A 19651-nucleotide genomic window follows, 5' to 3' on the forward strand; every position below is an offset into this window, starting at 1 on the left:
GGTCAGGGGACACAGGTCACACGCGCTCACGAGGAGGGTGAGAGCACGGCAGTGGGTTCCGCTCTGCGCAAACACATGTGGAGACATGCAGACGTGCACACGACAGACACAGGACACTCAGACACGTGACCTCTCTACTGAGCCGCCGGCCCGCAGCTTGGCACACACACTCAGTACAGGGCGGTGGGCGAGTGTCGTCTCCGGAGAGCCCCGGCACGCATGTGTGCTCAGGCACACACACGCTCACATTCGTGGGCCCACGCACGCTAACTGGGGTTTCTAAAGACACACGCATTGAGAACACCAGGCCAGGAGTGAAGGAAAACCCCTGTCTGGGATTGGCGGCGACAGCAGCTCCTGGCACTACAGATGAGGCCCCTGGCGGAAGCCGGAGACACTGAACAAGGGAGCTGGGGCGCACATACTTTTTTCTCTCTAAAGAGCTGTGGCGAGGCAGGGGACACCCAAGGAAGCAGGACCGCACACAGGGCGGCCTTCCTGTAACCCAAAGAGGAGCAGCGCCGGTGACAGAAGCCTGTGCTCAGCACGGTGGGAGAAGGTTCCTGCTTCCTTCACTTCCACCCGCCTTCCCCATGCCAGTGTCAGGCGGGGCGGCCAGACACTGAACGTCTGGACCGCGGGGAAGAGCTGCAGGGGCCTGAGTCCCAGCAGGTGGCTGGCTCTGTTGGCCAGTGAGCAAGGTACACACGGCGGGCAGGCCGGCAAGGTGACCGGGGCAGCCTGCACCCACAGCACCACCCCTCGGCCCCCAGGCAAGTGCTGCTCCGGCCATCACCCCACAGGGCCACACTCCTCTTCATGGCCAAGGGGACACGGTGGAGGCGGGCCGTGTCCTCAGAAGGTGTCGGCTGACAGACCAGGTGCCTTCTTCCTGCGGCAGGAATCTCTTGCACGTGGTGGTGCTCTGGCCCGAAAAGCCCTATTACCAGAGTGCCGAGAGCCTAGACAGCATGCCGATCACCCAGCCTTGGGGCACCCTCTGCGGGAATCTGGACCAGAGCCTCTCCCTCTCCTAGGCATCCGTTGTGTCCGTTTTACAAATGAAGGGGCTCCCGTGGGCCTCACCTGGGTGTGGAGAAAAACCCCCCCAGGACAGCCATCCCCGGAGGCAGTGAAGGCCTGCCCTGCCCAGGAGTGACCAATGGGCACGGCCAGGCAGCAGGTAGAACAGACCTGTGCCCTGAGGGAGGAGAGCCCACACGGCTCCAAGAGCTGCCGTGCAGCCTCCAAGGGGATCCCAGATGGGACCCGTGAGCCAGCCCCTCTCGAGAGAGAGTCCCGACAGCAGAAGGGTGACAGCCACAACCGGCCGGAGCCCAACTCCAAGCACAGGGAGCACTGAGGGGCCTGGGGCCGGGCCTGCTCCAGACTGCCTCAGGGCCAAGACACAGGGGACCGCAGGCTCCCAGACCAGGTCCTGTCTCCAGTGCACAGGGAGACACAGGCGGGGGTCTGCACTCACGGACCCTCCTCCACGTCAGGAGGAAACAAGGCCTGATGTGGCCCCAGGGACAGCCCCAGTAATGGCCAGGAAGCTCAGGGCCCAGTTTTGGCGCCTAAGCAGCTTCTGCTTTGGGCTGAGCCCATGTCATCCTGGGGCTGTGGGGACACCAGTTTCTGTGGCATCCCCAGGCCCCCAGGGTGCTAGCCATAGGGTCCTAAGACAAGTCCTGAGTTCAGACAGCCCACCTCCCTGGCTTCTGGGAGAACCAGGCCCTTCTCGCTGGGTGCTCTCCTTCATGACCTTCGAGGTGCTCCTGCCTTAAAGGGAGCTGGCAGGAAACCAGCCTGAAGGTTCCGGAATGCTGCAGCTCTCAGGAACTGGCCGCGAGCCCAGCGCTCGTCAAGGATGCCTAACTGCCCAGCCGCCACAGCCCCAGCGCAAAGGGCCCTGCCCAACCCTCCCCCCGGCCCTGAATGCAGGCCCCCATCCCCCCAGGTCAGCATTCATGTGCAGTCACTCAGAAATCCTCCCGGTGAGTTCCGAGTGCCGGGGGCAAGCAGGTCGCAGTGCTCGCGAGAGAAACTCTGGAGCCGGGAGCCGGGAGGCTGTTACTCCCCTCGCTTTAGACGGTCATGCCTCAGGAGCGACACCTGCAGAGTTCTGTCCTTCAAACTGCTCAGTCTGTAACCCCCCCCCAGCAGATGCGGGGTCACCACCAGCAGCCCAGGGCGTGAACATGCAGCAGGGACGCATCCACTAAAATCCTGGGACTGTGGGGAAGCGTGCCGCCGTCCCCTCACCTTCCCAGGTCCCGCCCGGCGTTCGCACACGCGCTCCGTGTTTCTGTTTTCAAGTCGGGTGCCTCGAGCACACAGAGGCAAGGGCTTTGTCCCTGGGCCCAGATGGTGGCTGGCGACACGCAACGTAAGGGCCTGAGCCTGCGTGTTCACAGCACACCCGCCGATGGACAGGCCGGAGACGGCCTCTGCAGGGACGGGGCATGACAGTGCTCAGGCGTTGGCCTGTAGGAACAAGGGGCCAAGGCTACAAAGGGACCAAGAGCTGAGTTCCGTCTGTGGGGCCTCCAGCTTCTCCTCACACCTACTTGGACTTGGGACATCGGTACCCTCTCCCCAGGCCCAGGCCCAGGCCCAGGTTGATGACCTTGGTGTCCCACAAGCTGGCAACACCCTGGAGAAGACTGTAGACAGTCTGCCCCTTGCACACCATGGTCCAGTCCTCCCCTGACTGAAGGCTCAGAAGATGCAGCTTAGCCCGCCTCCCTGCAGGTAAGAGCCGCAGAGCTCCTGGAGCAGACCAGCGAGGGCCCGGGGTCTGCGGGTGCCGCTCTGCCCCGCAGCGAGAACGGCTGTGCAGGGGGTCGCCTGGCGGCCCCACCTCCTCCCACCCATCCGGTCAGTCCTCGTGATTCCAGTCAGTCAAGGCCCAGAGGCAGGACAGCCTGGGATTGGCGGGTAAGGACCGTAGCTCCCGCACAGAGACCCACATCTCACAGAAATCAGAACCTTGATTCCCGAATCCTGCGGCTGGGTGACGCCTGCTGCATTTTGCAAAGGAGAAAGCAAGGTGTGCCAGTGTGCGTTGAGCTGCCCGACGCGGCCCCAAGGACGGGGGCTGGAGCTGGGCTTCTGACCTCACCTGATGGCTCTGGCGCACCCGCGTCCTGCACACCTGGCACCGCCCCTCCCGCCGCCATGCGCAGGTGTCTCTGCACCTGCCTGCACGCGTGACCACAGAAGCCCCCCGAAGGCCAATGTCGAGGCCACAGACTTGAGTGAGCAGGTGAATCCACAAACACGGGATCTGAGACGATGGGGGCGGACCCCCCATTTCCCCCAGGCAATCGTGACTGCTCGCGGCCAGCAGAGGGCCCTGCCCGGCACCTGTGCACACACGTTCCGCTCTGGCACACACTCGGACCCAACCCCCTCTCCTGACTGGGGCGGACGCAGCTCCCCAAGGGCCCCCCTCCACCCCAGAGCACCCCGGGGATGACGGGCCACCAGAGGCCACTGCCGCCCGCTTCCCGCCTTACCTCCTCCCCGGCAGGCTGCCCTCGGTTTGGCTGTTTCCCCCGACTTGCTGCATCTTGGACCTCTCGATATGTTCCACGTAGGTCTGGATCATCTGTGACCGGACAGATGTGCCGTGTGGGTCAGGCCTGCTGACCCAGGCGTCTGCCCTCCAGCCCACAGTGCTCTGACAGCAGCAGAGACATGTTCGTGCAGACTGAGCAGGGCAGAGCTCCTTGGCTAGGCAGCAGAAGCCAGAAAGAAAAGGCCAGGAAGGCCAGCCAGGCCAGCTCCACGCACAGCACTGCTGCGGGGTGAGGCCACGTCCATGCGCGCAGACCAGGGCTGGGCACTGACCTCCGTGTGTCGCTGGTGCAGGGCGTTGTACTCCTTCTTCATCTCGGACTCGCGCTCCTCCAAGCGGGAAACTGGAAGACACGGCCGCTGCCCGTCAACACCACAGCGCACCCCCCACGCCTCTGCACCTGCCCTCGGGCCGTCTGTGCCAGGACAGACTGAAGCCTGGTGCAGACCGCAGTGGCCCGTCAGCCCGGATGGGGATGGCCAGCAGAGACCCCGGGGCCACGAGAAGACGGATCCTGAGGGTCTGGCTGGCATGTGGTTGTGTGCTGCGTTAGTGGAAGATGTTCGGTTCTGCCGAGGGAACCAGGATGACCCAGCCCACCCGGGGCTGCTACCTGCGCCCGAGTGGCAACAGCTCCCGAGATGCAGGGAGCTCGCTGTGGTCCGGTGGAGATAAGATGTGAGAAAGGGGCTCGTAGAAAGGGGCAGTTCCTGTGTGAGCAGCCTCTGTGACGTAGGAAAGAGCCCAGGACCATCTGCCACGTGGCACAGAACAAGCAAGCATCCCCGACATGCACCAAGGCCTGCAGACCAAGCCGTGGCCGTGGCATCCAGGCCGGCAGGGGTGGTGCCTGGGAGCCCCCGCAGGCCCTGCATGTGCTCCACTCGCAACGGGTGGGTCACCTGACCGGTCAGCGGGCCCATCGGGCCTCCTGTTCCCTGCCTCCCAACACCGGGTGAACGTGCCAGCCTCGGATACCTTCCGTCCTTGGGCCCTTGTTCGAACTTCAACTGTATCCCCATGGCCCCAGCAAGTGCAGAGTGAGGCAGGACCTATGACTGTCAAGGGACTCATAGGTGTGGTCCCGCCGGGCTCACCCGCCTCCCACCCACCCTTCCTCCTGAGATCTAACAGGTGACACCAGTCCACATCTGGCTTTGGTCCACATGCTCTTCTGTTCTGCAGTGTCCGCAGGGGCCGTGCTCCCCCACCCCACAGCAGGGGCCTCCGAGTCGGCATCTCTATGCAGCTCTCTGGGGGCCACACTCTCGGGAGCAGCGACGGCGTCGCAGGAAGTGGGGGTCTGAGGCTCACGAGGCTCGTGGAGCGAGCTGATGGCCAGTGCAGCCAGACTGCAGGGCGTTGCCTGTACCCCAGGGGTGGACTGACCCCCCCCCAGCCTCTGCTCCTGCCTTGGGAGGGGCAGCCCGTGTGTGCAGCAGGCCCTTCCTCCTGGCCTTCTCTGCTGGGCAGGTGTGCAGGCCGCCACCTGGCCGAAGGAGCCACACATTTGCTCTCCCCTCCTCTGACTCTTGGTCTTGCCACCACGGAATGAATAACTTCAGCCAATAATTTGGAGTTTGTATTGTTTTCCTTCTAAGAAGAGCCAGAAATTTCATATCTGCACAGTACTCTAGGGCTCTGTGTGATCACAGAAAGCATTTCCCTCCGTACGCCTAAAACGGGCCATTTGGTTTGCTTTCATTTTGTAAACACCAGAGTGTCTGTAGGTGTACAGGGGCCGCTGGGCCCATGGCTGTCTGCGAGTCTCTGACCCAGCCATGGGGTGCTGGCCTTAGCCTTGGGCCCTCGAGTCTTGGTCTGGGAGAGGGACAGACAGACCCGGCACATCAGATCCTCTTCCCCCAGGTGGAGAGATGAAGGGACCCGCCGTCCGGGGCCACCAGGGAAAGCAGCACATTAGCTCCTGTCGTGGAAACTTCCACTGAGAGTTCATGGAAACTTTGGCCACAAAATTTAAACAAGACTCGTGAAAACAGAATTAATAGTTCTTAGAATCAACATCACCCGAATCACTTTCCTTGCCTCTCCTTGTGAGGGACAGAGTGCTCCTGCGGGCCCCGCCAGCTACGTGCCCCTGCCCCGAAGCGCCACCACGGTGGGCAGTGAACGGACTGTCCAGGAGCGGCGTCCCCACCCGTGGCGGACAGACAGGAGCCGCGCCACGACGGGGGTCTCTACGGAGGGCCTGGCGCGGTGCAGCCCAGGCCTCGACTCTCATGGAAAATGTGCTGTCATCAAAGGGGCCTTATTTATTTATGTATTTCCACCCAGGATCGGAGGCCGGCTACAGACACACCTGGCGGGGCACAGGCATAAACGCGTGATTGAGGGAATCCCGGTGAAAACACGGCTGCTGGCCTCTCTCTCTCTCCCTCCCCCACCCCTCCCGAGCCGGGACCAGGCGGGGAACGACATGGTCCGATGCGGCCCCCACCACCTGCTTACTCTGGTCCGCGTAGTTCTTGGCCTTCAGCTCCAGCTGGCGTGTCTGGAACTCGTAGTGCTCCACCTGGGTCTGCAGCTCCTTCTTCTCCTGCTCCAGGGCATCTTCAAACTCAATGAACTTCTGTGCATGGGAGGAGAGAGAGCGGGCGTCACCAAAGTGGGACGCCAGGTGATGGCAGTGCGTCATGGAAGGGTCGCGGGCTTCCGGGACCCACGGTCATGGGCTCCTGGCCTCATACCGCCTGCCACCCTCAGCACCAAAACCTGACACGCCCCGTCCAGAAGCAGGAGCCAGATGAGTTTCCCGAGAGTTAGTAACTCTAGAACCTTCTAGCCAACTACCCAGAGATTCACACTGGGCCCCGATTATAGAAAGGCTCATGCTCCCTTTAACGATCTACGGTCGCCTTCTTGAAAGCCTTGATAATTTTTGAAGGAGGGACCCTGCATTTTCCTCCCCTCAGCAGGCCCCACATAGCAGGTCACTGGTCCTTTCCCGACACAGTAACATCAGTCTCCTGGACACTGAACGGTGTGAGGTCACAGCCACTCTGCTCCTCATCTGTACAGTCAGTTCCTGCTCGGCTCTGGAAGCTGCCGCTACCGGAAGGACCCACAATGGGGCTGGGTCTTTGGAATCCTTCCCTCACCCAGTAAGTGTCTGAGCAAAATTATCATCAAACCAAGTGAAAGGAAAGCACTTTGCAAAAAAGCAACAACAAAAAGACGACTCTGGAGAGATCCTGGGAGGGCTCCTGGCTTCGCACTGGAAGCCAGGTGTGGATGCGGAGGGGAGGAATGGGCTGGCCCAGGGCCACCGGGGTGGGAGTGGGGTCCTCATGCAGATGCCGGCACTCAGGGTGAGCTGCTGGCACCTCGGTTTTGTGGGGTGGAGAGCTGGAGGGGGCGGGGCGTGGGGGAGCCCGCACCGGGCGCCTCCCTGCTGTAGCCAAGGGAAGTACGGCCACCTCATGGCCAGGAAGGCCCACACAGCGCAGCTGTGCACGGAGCACGGGCACGTGGTTCTCACTCACGTGGACACAACCAGTGTCCCAAGAAGCAGCAACAGTTCTTAACTGACTGACACGGGTAGGCTTTCATTTGGGGAATCTCCGCTCCTGTTACTTAAAAGAAGCAGACGATGGGCAGCCTGTGCCTCTGGGAGCACCAGGTGAGAGTCTGAAGTACGAGGGAGAATGTTTTTGAAAAACCGTAACTGTACCATCCAGAGTCGGGTTAAAATGGGGTGATCTCCTTCCAGACGTGCATGCGTGTGTGCACATGTCGGTGTGTGCATGCACAGCACACACGTGTGATCTCTCGTACACACATTTGGGACCCGTTATTTCCAGGAGCCTAAACGGGAGCATCTCTCTTCCTCAAGAAACATACTCGGGGCACCTGGGTGGCTCAGTGGGTTAAGCTGCTGCCTTCGGCTCAGGTCATGATCTCAGGGTCCAGGGATCAAGTTCCGCATCGGCCTCCCTGCTGAGCTTCCCTCTCTCTCTCTCTGCCTGCCTCTCTGTCTACTGTGATCTCTCTCTGTCAAATAAATAAATAAAATCTTAAAAAAAAAAAAAAAAAGAAACATACTCTCTCCGTCCACTGTCGGCAGTGTGCAGAGTAGAGCTCATTCCAGCAATTTCCTCCTGTGGGGCTTCCAACCTGCTCCAACACGTCCATTATCGGGGTCATGGCCTGCGGAAATGCCTGATGGCTTCCTGTGACGGGAGCCACGGCCCTGGGCCTGTGCACAGCCAACAGCCCCTCCAGGGAGGCCTCCCAGCTCACTCCCTAAGACCGGGGCAGGACGGGCCACCCGATGGGTGGAACCCGGACCAACGTAACTGTCCTGAGTGTCAAGTCCCCAGTGACTTCAATACGTACTGGTCCCCAACAGCTCACTACGTTTTTGTCAAACACCCTGCCTGCCACCAAGTTCCTGCTGTTCCTTGTGATCTGTGAGGACCTCCGCTGCTCCCGTCTCACGCGCAGCAGGGCCCCCCCCGGACGCAGGTGCGGGTGTACTGCACGAGTATGCTTTGTCATTTCCCCTTTCCTCGCGGCTCCGAACTGCAACCTTCCTCACGTGTTCAACCCTAACATAGACTTCGGTCTCTCCGTGAGCCAGGCCACAGGTTTCTCTGAATGTGGACTGTTCCATTAACCCTTAACATCGGATGTGTAGTGAAGCTTTCAAGTCCCGTTTTCCACATTTCCTTCGTTATTCCCATCTGCTTTTCCTTCCAGATTAACTCAAGAGCCCTCCGGGGTCACTCATGTGTTTATTTTTGCATAAGCACGTTGCCCAGAAGCACAGGCTCTTGGGCCTCGGGCAGGGGCGCCACCTGCAGGCTGCGCCCCTGTGGTGTCACACAAAGAGAGTCATTTTAGGGACAGCGTCCTGTCCTGTCTGCGTTTTCTCCCGCATCACCTGCACTTAAGATGTGGAAATCAGCTGAGAGATTTCCCAATTACAGACGGTGTCAGAAAGCCCACTTCCAGATTCTTACGAAGGCCAAGACAGACTTCTTTAAATCTATCCTGGTAGCCGATCATTAAATCCAACCTCGGTGACAGGGCCAGAATGCTTTGTCATGCCCCCAAACCACTGACGTGCCTAGATTCCCGATGAAGCAAGCCCCAAACCAGGTCACAGGCACAAATCCTCTGACCTTGATATTTCAAGGCTTTCCGCATCAGGAAATACGGAGACATCACCCAAGAGAGAAAGCAGCTACGTGAAGCTGCATACGTGGGCATCCACAAGGCCAAAGACGGGGGAACAGCAGGTGGCGGGGAGACAGAGCCCACAGCAGGTCAACGTTCATGGTTCTCAGGACACATGGGACCCCAGTGCCAAAGGGATGGCCGGATGGGGCAGAGACGGCTCAGTCCTTCAGAACCGGTCCCCTTCCATCCTCTCAGCACCCCTGTGCAAAGGGGCATGGGTGCTCCGGTGGGAGCAGCTCCCCAGGTAAACTGAGAGCCCCAAGAAACCCACAAGTGACTCAAGGACCCCGGCCCTGGACCTGCGCGGCTCCCAGAGGCGCCTGAGCGAGGGGAGACCACTGGCTTCTGGACCACAGCGAGTGCGGCAGGGAGCCTCTGTCCCTGGTCTCCCAGACGCGGGCATCCTACCGGACAGAACTGATCGGGGGGAGCCTCAAGGTCCCCGAGTCTGTGAAAATGTCACCGACCCAACGTGGCATTCTACACCTTCCAAGAAATCCTTCTTTCTCTCGTGAAGAAATGATTTCAATGTCATTCAAGTGTTTCCAGTTTAAAAAAACCCACAAGCCGTCCATTTAACTGAGATGAAAGAGGCAAGGCAAACTTCACCCGCTGCTACGGGAGTAAGTACCAGGAAGGAGCAGGGCCCACCCAAGACCGCACAGATGCTGGGTCTTTGTTTCTCACGAGGGTGTGCTCAGGGCCGGCCTTGGGAAGAGGTACAGGTCCTCTCCGCAACCAACCCCGCTCCGGCTGCGCTGGCGGTTAGCTCAGGAGCAAAGAGGGCGGGCGGGAGAGCCCAGCTCCCTTCCCCGCACAGGGGACCGCCGGAAGCAGGGCGCGGTCCCACCCGGGTCACCGTGAGCCACAAAATGCAGTGGATGACTTCAGAAAGGCAGAGGGTGTTTTTATCTGCACATCGTTTACTTTAGATTTGGGAGAATTAAGGCTTTTCAGTGGTGGGGACAAGGGTGGTGGGGGGAGGCTAAGTCAAGTCTATAAAGAAAGTCTTCCCAAAATTTGTAAAGTGGGATCTCACTGTAAGAAAACAGGACTGGGACTGGGAAGAACAAAAATCGGGCTGGGAGCATCTGGGTCGAGCGGGCCCGCAGGGTACCGGATCTCACAGAAGTCTCCTGCATCAGAAACTCCCGCCACACACGGCAGCGTCTCCGTTTGTGGTCTCCAGAAGGCGCACCTGCAGGAACGTGAGAGCTCGGCACACGTGCTCATGTGCTCGCTGTTCGTACTCCGGGTTTGAACTTGGAGTTATTGTCTGTCTGCCCAGGTCGACTCAGCACATCACGCGGCACACAGTAACCCACAGATGTTTACACTCACTCTTACGACCAATCTTTGGAGCGGCCCGAAGGGCAAGGACTAGCTCTCCTCCAACGAAGGGAAACGTGTCTCAGCCTCTGGATACGAAACACCCAATTCTCACGTCTAAATACCAGTACACACATGGGTCCCTTTCTCGATGTATTTCTAAGTACTCTTCCGGCTCCCAATGAACGGCAATGGTTTAATTCACACGGATTTCCAAGGGTTGGCAAGACAGACACAAGAGTATCTGTGTGTGTGTGTCTCTCCAAAAAAATGTCACGGATATGTTTACACACTAAGAATTAATATACGTTTTATATGTTAAGCTACAGGCCGTATAAAACACAGGCATAGGACACATAAACACATGATGAGGTTGGTAACACGGGACAGGAGGGAAGGAAGTAGGGAAGACTCAGAGCCCGCAGGCCGCAGCTCAGGACCCGTGCTCTCTGGAGCGTCCTCGGTGACGAGCCCCGGCTCCCATGGCTTCTGCTTGGTTTAACGGCACCAGGTCCAGGGTGCTGGCCTTGGCCTTTCCATAGACACGGGGTCTTGCTGGCCGGAAATGAACACTGCAGATGCGACACGGGCCCCGGGCCCCGGGTGTAAGCAAGCACCTACGGGCTTCCACAGGGTGAGAAGCAGGTGTGGGGAGGCCAGAGGAGAAAAGCCTACGAAAGGACACGGCACCCAGAGAGCCGGCCAAGTGTCTGGGGGTGGGGGGCGCACAGAGACTCTCGTGGGAGGCGTCACTTCACACCATCACTGAGGACAGTCAGAGTCGAAATGTGCCAACTTTTGCCACTCAAACCCCATGGGGTGAGGTGTGGTCCCCTGGGAAAAGGACCCATCCCCCGCTTAACCTGGCCTTCCCCAACTCCCCTGTGCATGACAGGGGATGAGTACGTGGGCGCCGAGAGCTCACTGCCCTGAGGTGAGACTCTCCCGCCCTGGTGACTCAGTGCTTGCTTGGGACTGGCTGGTCCTATCGCCGGCCACCCGCTGCTCTGGACCTCTCCTGGCTTTCTCTTTCTGGGAACCCCCATGCACAGCCACACCAGAGCCGGGCTCGGAGAAGCACACCTCCCGCTCCACACACAGGAGAGGGACAGAGGCCACACGAGCACAGGGCTCAGCGCTTCGGGGAGGGATAAGCACAACACTTGCTATGACCCGTAAGAATCTCAACGTCGGGGCGCCTGGCTGGCTCAGTTGTTTTAGTGGCTGCCTTCGGCTCACGTCATGATCCCAGGGTCCTGGGATTAAGTCCCACATTGGGCTCCTTGCTCAGCAGGGAGCCTGCTTCTCCCTCTGCCTCTGCCTGCTGCTCCCCTGCTTGTGCTCTCTCAAATAAATAAAATCTGTAACAACAACAACAACAAGGAGAATCTCCACGTCATCGTGCTGACTGAAAGAAGCCAGACAGAGAAAGAGAAAACACCTGCACGATTCTATTTACAGTTCTGGAGAATGCGCACAACTCCACGGCCTCGGAGAGCAGACCAGTGTGGGCGGGGGAGCACGGAGAGCTCACCAAGGGGCAGGGGACACTTCAGGGATGGCGGCCACTAGGGCGGGTCTCTGGGTGTAGACATGTCGAGATTCACCAAACTGCCCAAACTTGTACAGCTCAGTGCGTTCACCTCAGTAAATTTGCTAGAAAGAAGGAAAAGCCGATAAGAAGATGCAGCCCAGGTCAAAGATCTCGCCATGGGCTGTGACACCAGCCTTTCTAGGCTCTGGGGACTTCTCGCCACATCCTCCACAGCCTTTCGAGAATTTCGTCACCTCCCCGTTCTGTCCTGAACAGCCGGCACTCCCGTCTTGTCGCTATTTATCTCACGCTATCTTCTCCCCTCTGGTCTCCTGTATCCAAACCTACTGCTTTGGGAGCTCTCCTCTTTCTGGAAGGTGCTCACAGAACAGCATAGCCCTCTGTCGCCTACTGCCCGCCCCGGGAAGCTGACGGCGCCCGCCCTAGTCTTAAGTTTCAATTCAGGAAAATGGTGTAAAGTAAGAACTCGCTTCCTTGGCTGCATGAGCCAGATGTGAAGTGTCAGTGGCCCGGGGCAGTCATCAGCTACTAAACCAGAGAGCACAAACTAGAAGTTTCCATCCTCACAGAGGTTGTGTTGAACAGACCGCTGCTCTACAGACTCACGCACAGAGCCTGTGCCCTTCGGGAGCCGGACAGACACCTGGGTGTGACGTACACAGAGGCAGAGGAAAGCCACCTCCCTCCTCATCTGCACGGGCACAGGTGGCCAGCCCTGCTTTGAGGTGTGCCGTCAGGGGGACAAGAACCAGCCTGGGGGCGGAACGTGCTAGAAGGGCAGTGCCCCCCAATCAGCCAGGAGGCAGCTGGAGGAGGCTGGGGTGCGAGGCACAGGGACCCATCCCTCTAGCCGGGCCCGAACGCATCCAAGCACCCGGCACCCAGTACCCAGATGCACTCCACCCTGTCCTCGTGCCAGACTCTGGGAGGCAAGGGTGCCCAGGAACTGGAACCGCAAGTGGGGGGGACGGCGGGACAAGAGCAGTGGCGCACAGAGCAGGCCCCAGAGGAAGGTGGGCCTGGCAGGGTTCAGGCACGATGGGAGCCTCACTCTCCGTCTCCCCAGGGCAGCCCGGCCCCACCTGTCAGGCACACCCCACGCCCCACCTCATCGGCACAGGGATGTCTAGCAGCATCTCTGCCAGCACCTCCCCACTGGGCGCCTGCCCCCAGACCCAGTCCCCAAAGCCTGCCACTGAGCCTGCACCCAGACTGCCCTGGCAAATGAGGACACAGGGGAGGGGGAGATGGGACGCCCCTTGGCAAAAGTTCCTTCTGGCTGAGGAAACATTGGGATAGGGAGAGCAGCTGGGAGGCCAGTGTGACAGCGCAGACTGGAACTGGGTTGGTGCCAAAGGAGGCGAGAAAGGAATGTGAATCCAGAACTCAGGTGGAAAGAACAGTGGGGACTTGGTGAGTGGTGGACCATGGGAGCTGACGTCCTGACCCCTCCTAGATCACAGGAATCATGTGCCTGGAAAGGCACGCTGGCCCAGCTGCTGGCGGTGCCCCGGTTATCTGCTGCTCACAGGCCGCCCTGCAGAGAGGGACCCCGTCCTGCACACAGTAAGGGTTTCAGACACTCAGGGGCACCATCGCTCCCGGGGACTTCCTGCCAAACTAAGGGCCATCCTGCGAAATAAGTAGCCTGTGACGTCACCATCGTTCAGGCCCCATAAAAAGCAGAAAGCGAGGACCTAGTCTGCAAGAGACGGGCTTCAGCAGGACCCCGGGGGTCATGGCGGAGGGAGAGGGAGGGATGGAGAGCAATGCAGAAAAATGTTCCCATTTGGGAGTCTGGGAGCAGGGCGTTCTTTCGGCAACTTCTAGAAATGATTCTAGAACAGGAAGTTTTAGAAAACTTAAAAATAAAAAACCCAAGGTCGCCTGAGTGGCTCCATCATTAAGCGTCTGCCTTCAGCTCAGGTCATGATCCCGGGGTCCTGGGATCGAGCCCCACATCGGGCTCCCAGCTCAGCGGGACACCTGCTTCTCTCTCTCCCACTCTCCCTGCTTGTGTTCCCTCTCTCACTGTCTCTCTCCCTGTCAAATAAATAAACAAAATCTTAATAAATAAATAAAGATAAAAACAAAAAACCCAGTGGGACACGTGGCTGGCTCAGGAGGAGCATGCAACTCTTGGTCTCAGGGTCGTGAGTTTGAGCCCCATGTTGGGGATACAGCTTATTTAAAAAAAAAAAAAATCTTTTTTTTTTTAAATTAAAAAAACACCACGGGGCACCTCGGTGGTGCAGCTGGTTAAGCATCCAACTCTTGGTTTTTGGCTCAGGTCATGGTCTCAGGGTCCTGGGACACAGCCCCCAGCTGGGCTCCACACTCAAGACACAGTCTGCTTGAGAGTCCCTCTCCCTCTCCCTCAGATCCTTCTTTCTCTCAAAACATAAAATCTTAAAAAAATAATAATAAAATAGGGATGACCAGGTGGCTCAGTGGATTAAGCCTCTGCCTCCAGCTCAGGTCATGACCTCAGGGTCCTGGGATTGAGCCCCGCATCGGGCTCCCTTTTTGCCAGGGAGCCTGGCTTCCCCCTCTCCCTCTATGCCCCACTTGTGCTTTCTCTCTCTCAAATGAATACTTAAAAAGAAATGGGAATAATAAAATAAAAAACCCCACAAGATCCAGACAGTAACTGTAATTTAGAAGACCGCGTTTGGAAAGAACTAACTCATAGCAGTCTTTGGTCACTGTTTTCTAGCTGTGGCCAGCAGGCTCGGAAAGTTTCTGCCCGGTGTGGGGAAAGGCAGGGTCTGGGGCTGTGTGCCCTCCCCCACATGTCTGCTCTGGCTCAGAAGCACCTCTCTTTACCTCCACCTTATTTTTTTTTTTAAGATTATTTATTTATTTGACAAAGGGAGAAAGACAGCAAGGGCAGGAACATACGCAGGGGGAGTGGGAGAGGGAGAAGCAGGCTTCCCGCTGAGCAGGGAGCCCGATGAGGGGCTCGATCCTGGGACCCTGGGATCATGACCTGAGCCAAAGGCAGAGACTTTAACCCACTGAGCCACCCAGGGGCCCCTCTTTGTTTCCATTTTTAAGGGAGAGATGGATGTTCTTCTGGAGACTCGGTGCAGTTACCATGGCTGACCTTTAAAGACGACTGGTAAAGGCAGCACCGGCCACTTAGCCTTAATGGCCTTGTCTAAAAGGAAAAAAAATTTTGAAAACTGCTTTTAATATTACAACGTGGCAAGAAGAGAAATCCCAGGCCTTGTGCTAGCAGCGGTGAATCTGCTGCCATAATGCGGGAAACCGAAAGAAAACCTCTGCTTCGAGGTATCCGTTCACTGATGGGAAAAGGCAGACCGGCCGTCTCTACAGAGGAGCATTAGGGCTTTTCCTCCAGCTTAACCTTATCCAAAAGTTCTCCCTTGAACTAAATTACTTTTATTAGGGGTGCCTGGGTGGCTCAGGGGGTTAAAGCCTCTTGCCTTCGGCTCAGGTCATGATCCCAGGGTCCTGGGATCAAGTTCCGCATCGGGCTCTCTGCTCAGCAGGGAGCCTGCTTCCTCCTCTCTCTCTGCCTGCCTCTCTGCCTACTTGTGATCTCTGTCTGTCAGATAAATAAATAAAATCTTTAAAAACAGTAATAATAAATTACTTTTATGTAACCAGAAGCAAACAGTCTGGGGTAAGACTGCTCCCACTGGGCACCTTCCTTACGTAGTAACATGCTGAGGCCCCGTACACTGCACTGTCCTGTAGGAGTCTGGGCTATCACTAGTAGTTTCTTTTGGGCTGGTATGAGTCTGATGCAACGACGGCTGCCGAACTCACACCTTATCTCTCAAACACGATTCTTCCTCCTACGTGCTATGTGCCTGACTGTCTGCAAGGAAGAAGGCTCTTTGCCGCCTGGGGAGCCCTCCGCCTATTTCTCCCACAGGGTCACACTGGGTGGGCATCTCCTCGCTCTGGTCCTCCCACTCAACTGCCTATTGCCGACCTTTCCCGATGGTCAGAAATCAGATAAAGAGTCAGCATTTTTAAGGTCTGTGTAGAAATTTTCGAAGGCAGCTCTGCAGGCCAGCAGGACTCATCATGTCAGTTACAAGGGCAAAGCCCGCACATCCAGAGACCGAGACGCTGGCGCTTGCCACCTGCAAGTCCATCCAGGGGCTCTCCCCGGCCCGATTAAGCCTGTCTCTCCACAGTTCTTCAGGAAAACAACAGCCAGCAATGGGACTTGGCCCTTGCTATGACAGCAGCTTCACTGCTGGCAACCCCCTTGCTCTACGGAGGTGGCCACTGCAACCAGAGAGGAGCAGACCGGTCCACGGTGCAGCTCCCGAGTGCAGGGCTGGTGCTCAAGCCTGGTCTGCGGCCTCAGCCCCGCTCCCGGGAGCCCACTCTCCAGCTACCACGGCTCCTGTCTAATGAGCCAGCCCAGACCCAGACCTCACTCGCCATCTCTTGTGGCTGCCACCATGGGCAGTAAGTGCGGGACGGGGGTTTGTGCTCTGCTCAAGGCTTTTTCAACCAAACCTGCAGGCTGTGCCTGCTTGTAAGGCTGCGGGCGGCTTGGGTTAGCCGGCTCTGGTGAGGCCTTCTGGACCAGAGCGGCCAGGCACACCGCAGCTACTCTGCACCAAGAGCCCCGGCCTGGGGCATTCCAGCTTCTGTGTTATCAGACGCAAGTCTCTCAATTCCCTGCCTCGAAAAAGAAGTGGGCTTTTCCACCGAGCTGGAAATGACTGTCTGTTGGACAGTGCCAAAATGGTGACAGTATCTGGCCCTCTTCCTCAGCTGTACCATCGCCCGAGGTCTCTGCAAGTCCGTCCTGGTAGCCTCTAGCCGCAGCCCTGTGCTGGCTAGCCAAGCATTTGCTCGCTTCCTGGCTCTCTACTCAGCAAGCTTGGTGCAGCTCCTCCTTGCACCCGGGCAAGGCTGGGTCTCGGTCTCAAAGACCGTGCCCTGCCAACCACACGTACACTCTCCGGCTCTGAGTCGGGGGAGTGTGAGCGGGAGGCCAGAAGCAGCACAGTCACTCACAGCTGAACTTGAGCTGCGTGGGGCAGAGCAGAAGCCTCATGCATGCTGAGCTCATCTCTGGGCTAGATGGTTACGACGCACAGCCTTAAGGCTGTCCATCCTGACTGCCCCCTTCAGTGTCTTCTCATCGACGATGCTAACCACAGAGGTTTGAAAGAAGAAAACAAACTTACTCAAAACATCATCAGTTAGATATTACGTGGCTGTGGAGAGTCAGAGAAGTGGAGGGCACTGCCCAGTACCGGGGAGGCAGCCCCAGCCTTGCCCACGGCCGGGCAAGGGGAATCCCCAGCAAGCCAGTGTTCTGGGGGTGCAGCTCTCTGATCTCCCACAACAGCATGATACAGAAAAAAGAGCCTGGGCCCGGAGCCAAGGTAGACTGGGTGCGCTATGGCTCTTCTAGGTCATGTGACCTTGGTCCAGTCCCTCCCCACCCCCAACGTCTCAGGTCCACTTCCTTCCCCAGTAAACGCCAAGGCCACTCTGAACCCTACCATCTTATGAGCTCTTACGTCCCCTTAAGTTGAGAACTTTAAACCAGTTCACAGCTTGACACCCCAATCAATAAACAGCCTCTTGACAGACGGATGAGATCCCAAAGCAAAGTAACGACCAGAAGCAGGAATGACGGAAGACACAGAATTTTCATAAATATGCTTTTAACCAAACTGGCACCAAACCACTCTCTGATTCAAGAAAAAGGCCCGATATGGAAACAATCTTCTATTTCAATACTAAAGTCAAAAATGTGTTAAGCCTAATTAATTGAAAAGAAACGTGGCTCATTTAATAAGAAACTCTGTATTCATAAACTAGAGACTGTCACCTAATGCCTAGAATAACAGAAGGTCAGAGAAGCCTAGAGATCACCCAGGGCAATTGATTCATTTGATGAAAATCAAAATCCGGAGCAGGCAGGTAATGTGGACAAGGTCAGAGGGGCAGAGCAGGGATGGGAGCCCACGTGCCCTGCATCCTTGGTTCTAGCACACACTGGGAGGTTAAGTATTTCATGGTGAAAAGGCAAACTGGTTTCATACAAGGCACGGTTCTTCGGACTGTTCATGAAGAAGTGATTTCCAGGTTGCAGAGACTTCCTGGAACACCATCAAATATTTCCAAATTCCATTTGTAATTTCTCAGAAGCCACAGCAGAATTTTTCAGCCTTTCCCACGTAAGCTAACAACCTTTCCAACTGAGGGGACGACAAGGCAAAGATATCTCCCCTGGTGCTGGGGCAGCAACCCAATGGTGGCTCTCTCCTTAGGTGTTTACATCAATCACCAAACTCATCCATGTCACATTTCTCGGAAACACTGAACCGGGGACAAGGGAAAGATTTTGTGACCACAGACTGCTTCCAGCTGCAGAACCCTAAGAAGATCACATATCCTTTCTCCAGCTAGATATAGGACGGCGGCCACCAAACACAGTAATGGGAGTCTATCTAAGGAAGCTGGTTTGCAAACACACACACACACACACACACACGCACGAGAACAGACGTTTGGAATGAGAGGTGGGTATGCGGGAGGAAGGGAGGCCTGGTCGGAGGTTCCCGGCCGCTGAAGCTCCTGTGCCGCCAAAGGCTTGGGTGGGGTGGGATGCGGGGCGGCCGAGAGCTCCCTCGTCCGAGCAGGGAGGGACGATCGGGGGTTTCGAGGTGGAGCGGGGGAGGGGTGTGCCTCCGGGGCCGAAGCAGCATTGTGGGGGGCAATCGGGGGCTCCGGAGTGGAGCGGGCACGGTGGGGGGGGCCGCGGCCGAAAGCTCCGGGTGGAGTGGCGGGGGGGCGGTCGGGGACTCGGGGTGGAGCAGGGAGGGGCAGGCCGGGATCTCCGGGGTGGAGCGGTGGGGGGGCTCCGGGGCCGGAGCAGCGTTGTGGGGGCGCCGGCTGGGAGCTCCGGGTGCAGTGGGTGGGGAGGTGGCGGTCGGGGGGTCCGGGCCCGGAGTAGCGAGGAACGGTGGGGGGCTCCGAGGCCCCCGGGCGCGGCCGCCGGGGCGGGGCAGGGCGGGGCGGGGCGGGGCGGGGAGGGTCTCCGGGCGGCCGGCCCGGCCCACGCACCTCCTCGGCCTGCTTGCGCAGCGCCTTCTCCCGCTCGTACTGGGTGAGCAGCTGCTCGTTGTCCTCGCGCAGCAGCTCCAGCTCCACCTCGTGCTCCTGGTTCTCGCTGAGCACCGAGTCCAGGTTCTCCAGCACGTTGACCACGAGCGGCATGAGCTCCTTGACCACCTCCTCGTCGTAGCAGTGGATGAGGCGCTCGAACTCGCGGTAGATGGAGCCCGCCAGGCCCGACACCCGCTCCGACATCACCGAGCCGGAGCAGTAGTCGTCCTGGTACACCACCACGCCGCCGCCCTCGTCCATCTGGATCTCCATCATCGCGGCCACCGCCGCCGCCAGCGCGGCCCGCTGTCCGCCGGCGCGCACGCCCGCCCCGGCCGCCCGTAGTCCGCAGGCCGCGGCCCGTCGCCTCCGCCGCCGCCGCCGCCGCCGCAGCAGCAGCCGCTGTCGCCTCAGGGCTTGGGCGCCGCCGCCGCCGCCGCTGCTGCTGATGCTGCCGCCGCCGCTGCTGCTGCTGCTGCCGCCGCCGGCGACGCTGCGCCCGTCAGTCAGCGGCCGGAAGTGCCGCTGCCCGGAAGTCCCGCCCGAGCCCTGCGCCGCCGCGCCGCTAGGGGTCGCGCGGCCCGTGACGTAGCGGTAGGTCGCCCCCGAGACGGAAGGTCGGCTGAGCGGGGCCGCGGGCACTTCCGGTCTGGCGCATCGCCGACGCTATCCGCGGCGCCGGTCACCCTCCGCGGGTTTGCCCAGCTCCCCGGTGACCGCCACGCCGCAGAGGCTGTCGCGGCCGCCCGTCCCGCCCGCACGCCCCCCGGGGAGCCCCGGTGTCCTCGCCCCCCGTGCCACCGGCCGCCGGGAGTTTGGCCGCAGTGGCTGTTGGCGTGTGTCCCGGTGGATGCTGGTGTGCGTCT

General features: G+C 58.8%; 1 protein-coding gene across 15 annotated transcripts in view; it reads right to left on the minus strand.

The window, feature by feature from the left end:
* Positions 1–19109, minus strand: part of MAPK8IP3 (mitogen-activated protein kinase 8 interacting protein 3) — a 45610-nt gene extending 26501 nt beyond the window's left edge. For all 15 annotated transcript variants that reach the window (XM_044233341.1, XM_044233335.1, XM_044233332.1 and 12 more), the window contains exons 1-4: positions 18744–19109; positions 6053–6173; positions 3856–3926; positions 3522–3613 (exon numbers count right to left, since the gene is read on the minus strand). In XM_044233341.1, coding sequence (XP_044089276.1) covers positions 3522–3613; positions 3856–3926; positions 6053–6173; positions 18744–19061 — 602 coding nt within the window. In that variant the 5' untranslated portion in view covers positions 19062–19109. The remainder of the gene's footprint in view (positions 1–3521; positions 3614–3855; positions 3927–6052; positions 6174–18743) is intronic.
* Positions 19110–19651: the final 542 nt, after the last annotated feature.

Source organism: Neovison vison, chromosome 14 (assembly GCF_020171115.1).
Source record: "Neovison vison isolate M4711 chromosome 14, ASM_NN_V1, whole genome shotgun sequence".
Lineage (NCBI taxonomy): Eukaryota > Metazoa > Chordata > Mammalia > Carnivora > Mustelidae > Neogale > Neogale vison.